Source organism: Clinocottus analis, unplaced genomic scaffold (genome assembly GCF_023055335.1).
Source record: "Clinocottus analis isolate CAN_PGR_092001 unplaced genomic scaffold, fCliAna1.0.p SCAF_15, whole genome shotgun sequence".
NCBI classification, from domain to species: Eukaryota; Metazoa; Chordata; class Actinopteri; order Perciformes; family Cottidae; genus Clinocottus; species Clinocottus analis.
In genome coordinates, this window is record NW_027175876.1 from 4633209 (window position 1) to 4644832 (window position 11624).

Here is an 11624-nt window from a genome sequence, read left to right on the forward strand (position 1 = left end):
ACATCATACAATCACCCCAATATACCTACATATATACCTACTAGCATTGAATTTACATGTTTGATTTTCTTTTTACACACGCACAGATTAAATTACCGAATAACCAGAACGCTACGTCCGTTAAATAAACTTTCTATAATATTTTCAATTTGTTTTATTTAACGTGTATGTCGTCATTCGTGCAGCCGTGACTTTTATTCTGAAGAGACTCGCGCCGGAAGTCGTCTTGTTGATGCTGCTGCTGGATCACAGGCGCATCAGAAAATCAATTAAGTTATGAAAAATACCATTAATTGCCTTTCTTTGTCACCGCAGCTCATGAAGAAATGGCGGATCTCCAGACGTTGTTCATTTGAGGGCAAACCTTTCGCACCCGATGGCGCGTATTCCGACGACAACCAGCACCTCAACCGACAGGAATATTTACGTTTTTTAGGTGAGTTAGCTCGATGGCTAGCTAGTGAAGTTGATATTAGCTGCTCGGCTAATTTAGCCGCTCTGTTAACATGTTCCGCCTAATGCTGACTGAAGAAGGCACTTGTCAATCAATACTACGTGCTGACAAGGAAGCGTTTTTGTTTCGCCACTCATTCGGCTGCGCGCCGTCAGTTTTGTCCAAATCCTGCTGCCATTTCACGTTGTGCTACAACATCTGTTAGCTCCATGCTATACGAAGACGTCTTTCAGTTTAAATTGCTTGCTGATTCGCTTGATCGCTCTCTGCAGCACCAGAGCTAATGTGTTAGCCATTTTGTTAAAGTAGGCTGACGGCTAAGCTACTTAAATGGTGGATTTCGAGTTTGTCTGCAGCGTAAATGCACCCAATGGTACACTCGTATTACGTCTGTGTTTTGTGATGTTGGTTTATTTAACTACAGTGTGTGCAATGCCCTCCAACTGGCTTCACTGGGACGTAATAGCGTAGCTGATAAATGATACCGAGATGCACTGCAGCAAGGCTCATGCCACTGAATTAGACTGGCTTAAATAGCATTTATAGTTAACAGTTTTTTAATAGTTGTTTTTATTTTAGTAGGGGGCTTAACAGACGTGCACGAGCTAAACGATCTGCACATTTTACTGTGTGATTAAGGTTGATCTTCAAGAGCCTTTATGTGCTCTGTATGTGCAGTATGTGTCTTGATGACACCATCACTCACTCTTCCCTACAGACTTGACACTCTGTTGTTCGGCTAGAGGAGTCACTTAATCCAATTCAGTTTCAACCATTAGGCTTTGGATAATTGCAACTGAAATGTGTGGTCTTTTATTTCTCTGTACTTTTTGGAGCTGAATCGATTTTTAATTTGTCACTTGATAAACTGAAAATACTTGGTACCAAGACAAATTATTATTCATCCATCTTTTTTTTCTAGAGCAAAAATGGTCCAAGCTTAGAACATTTGCAGTTTTTTCTTATTCTTTTGTGATATTTGAGTGGGTTTAGGGTTGTTATTCAGATAAAACAGACAATTTGAAGATGTCACATTATGCTTTAGGAAATAGATTTGGGCTTGAATTTAAATCAGCGGGTAAACTTACGTTTTCTAGACCAAATGTGTTATTATTCTACAAAAATAGCACCTACCTCTAATTGATATACATTGATTTTGTCTTGCATCTATAGATATATTCAATATCTTCCAAACGGATGACAATGAGCTGATGGTTTTGGAAGTCTGCAAGAAGCCGAAAGACGGAGGCTGTCTGGAAGATGCCAAGAAAAAAACAACAGAATCCACAGCCAGTCAAGTGTAGGTATTCAAAGATTTTTTTTTTAACATTGAAAAGTTGCTGCATAGCTGCGCTTCAGAAATCGTCTGGCATCTTCATTTTAACAACATATGGTAACTGTGGTTTCACAGTTAGTCCTCCGATTAAATCCCTGTGAATGTTGGCATGGTCGTTTACAGCGTGGGTCCTCTTTGTCCTCTCACATCTGGACACCAGGCGTTGCTGTACGAGTACTGGAAATGCTTCACATTCTGCATAAACTAGAATGTGCTTATTGCAAGTTAGAAATGTACAGATGTTAAAAAAAACAAGTTAAGAGATCAGATACTTTTCTTCAATTCTCTGTAGAACCAGATTCAGAAAACTGTAACTGATCATGTTAGTTATTACTTTAGTTATTACTTTAGCCAGTCCCAGAGATGTTGCATACATATACTGCTTTAGCATGCTAACAAAATGTAACCTAAACAAATTTCCCAAACGTCACAGCATGGCTAGATGTTTGTGTTGTCAATTCGCAAAAGGATAGTATTTGTTTAACCCACTTCTTCATCGCCCAACATTCACACTCAAGTTATTGTTACGACATATAAAGCTTAAGAGAGACTGTCTCTGCTTCTTCATGTTGTTACTACCTCTGTTTGGCACAGAAATGGACAAATATTTTAGTAGCACGTATTTCAGTGGTGGCCAATATGCAATGTCAACACCATAAACTTGCAATCTGGAAACGGCTCCATTACTCATTACTTATTGATTAGTATGTACTTAAAAATAGAACAAATAATGTTATCAAGCTGTAATAACAAATTGGTTGCTTTAGTATGGCTTTTTATTTATTGTTTTACAGATACTTTAGCAGAATAACCGAGTAGGTAGTTTTTATCCACCCCTTTTTTAATAGCCATCCATTATCTAATTTGATGAGATGTGTTTCAGTGAAAGAGAAAACCGTCCCACCTGATATTAGGACCAAATATAAAGGACTATCTTATCTTATCTTATCTTATCTTTTATTATTGTCATTGTGTCAAACCCCTAAATGACCAGTAGATGGCAGTATGGCACCGTTTCTTAAGGATTTGCTCAGCAGTCCTGATGAGCACAATGCCCTTGAATTGGCCTCCTGAACAGTGACAGCTGTGTGATATCTGTTTGGATTCCATCATGCTTGAGAGACGAAGTTAGGATGTCAGGCATCATTAGCTGGAACTGCAGTAAAGATGCCCCATCTGTCAACTATAAGCACTTAATTTCGTGTGCATAAGATGCCGTTTGTATACTGTTGGGAAGTAAATATGATTTTTCTGCCGAGATAATATCAGACTTTTAATATTATCCAGTGTGGTAAACACTTAACCTTGGAGTGTAACCGAAAGGATTTCCAACGCCAGAAATACAAATAAGTTAATGACTACATGGCTGATTGCTTTTAAATGCACCCCATATGTGTATGCTTTACTCAACTTCATTTACCACTAAGCTTAATTCCATGCCATGTACAGTTGTGCATGGAGCCTGGCGTCACAGATCCTGGTGACCAGCCAACCAGCAGGTAGAGCCTTTAAATGTCCTTCGACCAATGCTGCTCTACGAAATCCAAACAAAGCATTTTGTAAAGTCTGCAGGAAAGAACAATGCTGTCATCATCAGCATTATTAATACTTGTGTTGACCCTTAATGTGATGTTATGCAGACCAAGCACTCAACTCCCTTGTCCCAAATTTCACCCATTCTCTTTCTTGTCTCCCGTAAAGTTTCGTGCCGTGGGCAAACATTAATATAAAGCCCTGATCAAATCACAATCAACTGTTGTGTGCGACACTGGGCTGTGGAGTGTTTCTGAAATGTTGCTTTGTGGGTCATCGCCATTAGAGAGCTTGCCAATAACAGGGAAATACTAAGCCACGTTGATTTTAAACTGCCCCCTCAGTGAAATGTTGTTGATTTGCTCCTTTCTATGACTGTAGTGGATTCTGAAGATGCTGTAGCCATTGAAGCGCCAGGAAACCTCAGCTTAGACACAGACTTTCTTCTCGGACAAGACCTTGAGTTTGGTGATCCTGATCATGACCACAAGATTCTAGGCCTGGAAAAGTTCTCAGGTTTGTAAACCATTCTTTAAGAAAACCATTCAGCATTTAAAGTTATCATCCTCAAGGTTTCAGTCTCGGTTGATTCCGGCAACACCCACGGTCACAGTGGAAATGTGCTCGAGCTTTGTCAGAAACACAACCGGAGAGCAACTGGCTCATGATAGTTCCAGACAAAAAAATGCCAACAGTGTAAAAATTGTTTTACATTATTAATGTGATCAACTGCAGTCAGTGCTAACCTTGTGATGAAATGCTCTCGTTCCTGCGATGACTTCACAATAACGTCAACCTTGTGTTTCACGCTGCAGTAAAGCCGGCCTCCACTTCAGGAAGATTTTTTGTTTTAATAATACAAGCAACACTCAGTCTGTCAGTAATATATAAATATCATATGTCATATGAGATATATTCCATCTAAATTCTAATTCATATTGAAAGGAATCATCCTGTTTCCATTTCACTTCAGAAGGTTAGACCACTTCAGCGTGTCGCTCAAGACGTTATCAGGACATGCTGATATGAAATTTCAAAATTATAGCCCTCAAAAATGTAATATTGGCCATGTTCCCTCAAAATTCAGACGATAATGAAAAGGAAACCTCCCATTTCTACAGACCAATTTTACTTTGCGATGACGGCAGACCCCCCCTGAGTGTAACTCGGACAGTATGGAGACATTATTGTGTTGAATAACGAAACTAAAGCCGTCTAAAATGTTGCTCATGACATTTTAAATGGATTTCATTTAGAAATTGAAGGCCCCGGCTGGCCAGACTGCCGTCATTTCACCAGGTGATTGATGTTAATGTGAAGCGGCAGCAGTAGGAAATGTTCAGTTTGCATTAGCAGTAAATTAATACAGCTCTGATACAGTGAAGCTGCTATCAGCTGGATGAAATTACCTGCTGTATCATTATCCGGTAATCTCAAGTGTGAAAGTGGCCCGTTTTAATCTAGCGCGACTTTCCCAACGATGGAAACTGCTATATAATTACAGAATGTAAATACATTTAAAGGGTTGTGGCAGAAAAAATGTTGACCAAGAATAGCATCTGGAATGAGGTTTGATTTCGTTCAAATTTGATGGATTATAGCTGTAAGAAAAGGGCGTGTGCTGTCGAGGCCGGCTCGCCTGTCACTCGTCAGTTGAGCGATTCTATCCAGCAACCACATGTTTCCTCTTATCGCGTCAAACTGTTTCCAGTTGCACGTTCACCTTCCTGCTCGCGTTTCTATTCGTACATTTCCGAAACATCTTATCCCACGTAGAGCAAATGAGTAATGATTAGACAATAAAAAGGGAATAGGAGTATCGCGCAGCCGGAACATTGCGCTACATTTCAATTGACTCCACAGTTTGAACCGCGCCGTCTTGGTGAAAGGACAATGGCATCATTATGTTTTGTAGCCAGCTTTTTTTCAACTTACTGCTATGAAAACATTTCATAAATCACCGTACCACGGGAGGAAGTGCTGGCTTCATTTGTCGGGAGGACTCAGAGGGTTTTTTTTTTACAGTTTGTTTGTCAGCGAAGCCTTTGCCGACATTAAGAGGAATGGAACGACCGGCTCGTTTTTCCCCAGCATGACTCTTTGTCAGAGAGAATGATCTGAAAAATGGAAAAGTAGAGAAAGGAGCTGAGACACCATTCCATTATTATATAAGGGTCATAAAAACAGGACTATTACCATCAAGGACACCATTATAAGAGGGCATGTATTTATCATCATCATCATCATCATCATCATCATCATCATCATCTGCTGCTGCTGCCTCGGCTCCCACTGCCCCACTGCCATTACCATTTCCCCCCATCATCATCATCATCATCTACATCTACCCTCATCATCATCATCATCATCATCATCTACCATCATCATCATTATCATCAGCCGCAGCAGCCTCACCATTATAGTCATCATCATTACCATTAGGCTCGGTAATCATCCACGAGGGGTTTCCACGGGGCAGATAAAAGGGCAGTGTCGACTCTCGCCTTCCTCACATTTCAGCTCGGCGTCTGTGAAGCGGGGTGCTTTTTCTCTCTCCTGCCTTCTTGTTCGCGTTCAGAAGAATACGCTGAAGCCTGAAGAGTTCCCCGTCTTGAAGCTTTTTTTTTTTCTTCCTGTCTTCCGGGGGGTAAAAGTGTCTTTTCTTTTTCCTGCTGGAAACAAACCCAGTTGTCTTTGCAGGTATAGCGCTGTGAGTATGACATGTTTCTCTGAAATTCCCTTTGTTGCTGTGAAGAGAGATTCTGCCTGCACCGGAGTCAAGTTACACACTGTGATGGAAACGGAAAGGGGCATTATCTGGAACAGATGGTTGTTGCTGGCTGTTTTCTTCATTCCAGTTTTACAGTCATCTGTTAAAAAAGATAGTTTGAGTTGGATGTGTGCCTCCAGGTTTCAGTCTGACCTCGGTTCATTTGTGTGGAAGCGAGCATCTTGGTAAAACTCAGGAATATAAAGTGTGTCTTTATTTTCCTACTAACAGTGTAACCGTAAAGAACTGTGTTGTAACCACAAATGTAGAGCGTTTTTTCACAAACAGTTATGGTTCTTCTGTTTGATTTTAGACAACAATACAAATAGTCTCGCTGTATAATGATAGATGTGTCTGATGTTGGTTGTGAAAGTGCATTTGTGTGACTGGCTGTTAGTTTTCTTCTCTGTATTTCTTCGGCTGTAATCAGATCTGTATTGCAAAAGGAATCTTGACCTGAAATTACATTACCTGTATAAGTGCTATATACTGTACAGTACCATACAAAAGCCGGGACAGTTGCAATCATAAACCTCTGTGTGAAATATTGCAGATTAAATAAATGGCTGTCTAGATAAGTGCTCTGGTTTGTCAAAGTCTCCAATGAAATTTAGAGGGATTTGGGAAAGTCTTTGTTCTGAAAATATGTGCAGTGTTTTGAAACATGTCTCCCTCTTTGTCTCCCCTATTCAGAAGTAGCTGCCGAGATCGGTTTCTCTGTGTATCCTCTGGGTGATGAGGTGAGCCCTGCCTACAGCCAGCTCAGCATGGATAGTGAAACAGACAACTCGCACAGCACAACTGACAACGGTAGAGAGGACGAGGGCAGCGCATCCCAGTCCGAGTCCTCTTTCCCTCCCTACCTGTCCTGCAGAGGCTGCGGACAGCTCCGCGATGACCCTCTGGGGCCGGGCATAGACCTGGTCGGCCCTTACTGCCTTAGGTGCTGCAAAGCCTCCCGGGAAGCCAAGAGTACGGACTTCTGCTCCCCTTTCGGAAGCATCAGCGGGATCCGCGCCGCTTCCCATTTGCAGCTGGACGCCGACGAGCTGGGAAACGGAATGGACGACAAAGCCCTGACGGCCGAGGACAAATTGGCCAAACTGCACTCGTGCCATCTCTGTGGCTTCTCGTCGCGTTACGCGAACCACGTGAAGCGCCACATGAAGACGCACAACGGGGAGAAGCCCTTTAACTGCCCCTTGTGCACGTACGCCTCTGCCCAGCTGGTGAACCTGCAGAGACACCTGCGCATTCACACGGGGGAAAAGCCGTACAAGTGTGACATCTGCACCTTTGCCTGCAGTTCCCTCGGGAACCTCAAGAGGCATCAGCGCATGCATGTGTCCTCTGCAGGACACGGGCCTTCAGCAGGGCATGGGCCTTCAGCAGGGCATGGGCCCTCTGCAGGGCATGGGCCCTCTGCAGGGCATGGGCCCTCTGCAGGGCACAGGCCTTCTGCAGGACACGGGCCCTCTTCAGGACACGGGCCCTCTTCAGGACACGGGCCCTCTTCAGGCCACGGGCCCTCTTCAGGGCACGGGCCCTCTTCAGGGCACGGGCCTTCTTCAGGGCACGGGCCCTCTTCAGGCCACGGGCCCTCTTCAGGCCACGGTCCCTCTTCAGGCCACGGGCCCTCTTCAGGCCACGGGCCCTCCGCGGGCCACGGGCCCTCCGCAGGCCACGGGCCCTCTGCAGGGCATGGGCAGGACGTCCCGCCACGATCTGCCATTGGCCAAAACAGCCTGAAGAGGCACATGACTGGGCAAAGACCCAACGAAGAAGTGTCTTGCTCTTCCGCTAAGGGTATGTATCAAACTCCTTCATTCATTATTTCATCCTCTCCATAACTCGTCATCATGATACACGATTGTGAAATATGATGCACCGTCTTTGAAAAGCCTCAATGCGTCATGTAGTGTCTCAATAACTCCTGTCGTCATTTTCAGAAGTTGCAAGACCGTCTTCAAATCTGAGTTTGGGAGCCCAGAACAATGACTACCTATCAGCCTTTGATAGCTTAAAGGGGGCATCGCCACCACCCATACCCGCCTCGAACCCGGCTCCTGGCCACCAGCCTCCCCCGCTGTTGAACACCGCGGACGGCGGCGGCGGCGGCAGGGCGACCAGAGGGGGCGTAGCGGACGGCGCCGCCCTGCCCACGTCCCTCTTCCCCTACACTTGCCGGTTGTGTGGCATCGTTTTGGAGGACGAGGACGGCTCCTCGGCCCAGATTTGTGCCAAGTGTACCCTTGAAATGCTGACTAAAGACTCTTCGTCCTCTCCCAACAGCCCCGGCGAGCGCAGCGACAAGGTGTACACCTGCTCCGCCTGCCCTTTCCTCACACACTACCCCAACCACTTGGCGCGCCACATGAAAACTCACAGCGGCGAGAAACCGTACAAGTGCCCACAGTGCGACTACGCCTCGGCGCACTTCGACAACCTGAAGCGCCACCACCGAGTGCACACGGGCGAGAAACCTTACAAGTGCCATTTGTGCGACTACGCCTGCGGGAACCTCGCCAACCTGAAGCGCCACCAGCGCGTGCACTCGGGCGCCAAGCCCTTCCAGTGCGCCGTGTGCAGCTACAGCTGCAACCAGAGCATGAACCTGAAGCGCCACATGCTCCGGCACACCGGAGAGAAGCCGTACAAGTGTCAGGAGTGCGGCTACACGACCGGCCACTGGGACAATTACAAGAGGCACCAGAAGAAGCACGGCCTGGCCACCGACGGATGGGTCAAGGTTCCGATGACGGGCCACGATAACGACGAGGACGTGCGGAAAGGGATGGGAGCCGGCGTTCCAAGTCACAGAAAAGAAACGGGCGTTGATATGCAGTATATGTCGAGGGAGGGAGGCCTGCACTCGTGCTACAAACATGAGATTGCATAAAATATAACTCAGCAAAACTAAGCTACCAGCAACTTTTTTTTTTTTTTTTTTTTTTTTTTCCACAAAGCCTTTATATTGTTTGTGTGTGTCCAAACTTTTAGTGTTGTCGGATGTCTTCAGAGGCTGCTAATTGTTTATTTGTAGAATGTCGCACAATCTGTTCTGAATATTTTGACTATAGTGGATGAGTGGACTTGTTTTCTACTCTGCTTTTGTGTCCAGACAAATAGACGTCGTCTACTGTGGAAGTCCTTTTGACCGTCTCATTCTGTACGTTACTCCCCGCTCGGCTAATTATAGCAACCCTCTCTCTCTCTCATATTACGACACATATCTGGTTATTCCTGCGAGGACAACGTTACCAAATACTCCTGGATATACATGTGCACATTTCTTGCCTGAACTGTTGAGCTGCACTGTGTAGTGTGTGTGTGTATATATATGTTTGTTTGTTTTTGTTTAATAAGGGGAATTTGCTTTAATTTTTTATTTTTTTTTTAATCAAAGCTGTTAGTCTTAAAGGTTTCGCTCAAATCTTTTAGTTTTGTACCAAAAATATTATCAAATAACTTAAATGTTACTGACAGATGATTACATTTACATAACATACTTGCTTTGTGAGGTCGTTTTTAGTCGGCTACACAGTGCAGCTTTAAGGAAAGATGGGTCCTCGGAAGGGCCAATATTGTGCTTTGTTTGCTCTGGTAACGGCATGCCTTCAGATTCATTTGCTAATGTATGTACTGCTAGCAGAGTGCTATTTAATTATACTGGAATTGTTTTACCCTCCCTGAACTACATTGATTCATTAGATTGTGTTAACTTAACTGAGTAATATCCCGAGTATTGAACTGCATTATCATTTTTGCCAAAGCCCTCAGGATTATATCTGTGATTTGGAATACTATAAAGACTATTTGAACACACACATTGCATGCACAGGCATTCTGAAAGTCCTCAGTTCTCACTTGGTTGGATGGTTGAAGTAAAAGCACAATCATACACACATGGTCGCATTTAAAAAGGTTTCAGATCAAGTTGTGCAGTGGTGGGAAAAAAAGCATTGTTTGACATTTCTTATGCGATTCCGGGAGTAATAAATTGTAACCGAGCATGTCGTTCAAAAGGATTCATTTCCTCTCAACCTTGTTTGTTCTACAAATTCATTTTAAAATGTCAAATCATCCTGGGTCTTTTGTCACGTTCCTTTTGATTACGTTTTACTGTTGACTGTGAAATTAGCCCATTCTTGTGTTTTTTTACTTGAAAAAAAAAATCACACGATTAGTAAGCATGTGTGTGTGTGTGTAATAATTGTTTTACTTTTCTAATGTGGCTGTAATACACTGCTAGAAGTGCATACTTTAATATATATAGATTTTTTTTTTTTTTATCAATTTGAATGTGTGATGTCTTTTTAGTTCCCATGGGAAGCATAATAGGGAATGTGATTTAAGTTTACGCTCTTTTTGAATTACTATTATATGCAAGTGAGATATTTTTCAGGTTACCAACTTGCCATGACACATTGGAGAATTGATAAGTTCCGACATCCCCCAAGTGTCTGTTTTTTTTTTGTCTTTATGCAGTGTCTCATAAATGCCTTAAGTGAAGATTTTGAAATAAACGCATTGAATTCATTTCATTGAATGTCAGACAACAGACTAGATCTCTTTTCATTTTCCTCTGATTGATTGGCGTTGACTTAGTTATGGACTTTCATCAAATTTGATAAGTGTCAGGATCACGATGACCAAATGCCTGCAAAACTGGCATCGCTCAGACAATTTGGTGCCATTTTGAAGGAGGAAATGTTGGCGTGCTAACGCGCTACACTGAGATAATAAACACGAGCGTGTTGGCGTGAGCCGTCAGTTTAGCTTTTCAGTTTTCTAAATTACCTCAAATACAACTGGTATTTCTCAACTGACATTTCTTGTTTCTTATTGACAGACGGATCTGATATTGATTTAGCCGTGCCAAGAAACTATCAGCCAATTTTTGGGCCTGACCAATTTATCAGTCTGGCTTTTTTTTTTTTTTTTTTCCAAAATTGATTCAGCTGTGCCCAGAAAATATCAGCCGGGTTTGTGTTTCTTTTTGACAGTCGTATCTGCCAATCTTGATCTATTTGTGCCATAAAATGATCGCCCTGCTGTAGACTCATACGGTAATGATATGGAACGTAATATTGAACAAATGAAGGCACGGAGAGCCAGATTGATGCACCGCAGGGAAATCGCTGTTGCGGTGTATTTGAGGTCATTTAGAAACTCCTCTTTTTCTGCGAATAAGGGCTGCTGTAATCCCGTAATTTCCCCACTGAGGGACTAATAAAGGACTATCTTATCTTATCTTATGTTTGTCCATCAGAGAGCACCAACATGTTGTCAACTTTAAAACGTCCCGCTCACTACATTTCTGGTTTGTGTATGTTTTCAAGTAAAAACTGAATATATCTGCTGAGGTTTACTCATTTGGGCAATAACTACATAATTAAAAGAACAATCTGCTTCTTTTTTAGTTCCAAGTAAAGTTCAAGGGCTACTAAGACCCAACCGGTCAAGAGAGGAACTGAGAATGATTTGGGTCGGCTTCAAATGACCCCAACAGAGGAAAGCCCTGAGAGGAA

The 11624-nt window shown here is 43.2% G+C and overlaps 1 protein-coding gene across 1 annotated transcript; it reads left to right on the forward strand.

Annotated features, from left to right (window-relative positions):
• Positions 1-295: 295 nt before the first annotated feature.
• znf513a (zinc finger protein 513a) lies at positions 296-10640 on the forward strand. Its single transcript, XM_068577382.1, has 5 exons — positions 296-436; positions 1628-1754; positions 3705-3839; positions 6787-7899; positions 8043-10640. The coding sequence occupies exons 2-5, from the start codon at positions 1715-1717 to the stop codon at positions 8990-8992; spliced, it is 2238 nt and encodes a 745-aa protein (XP_068433483.1). The 5' UTR covers positions 296-436; positions 1628-1714; the 3' UTR covers positions 8993-10640.
• The last annotated feature ends 984 nt before the right edge of the window (positions 10641-11624 follow it).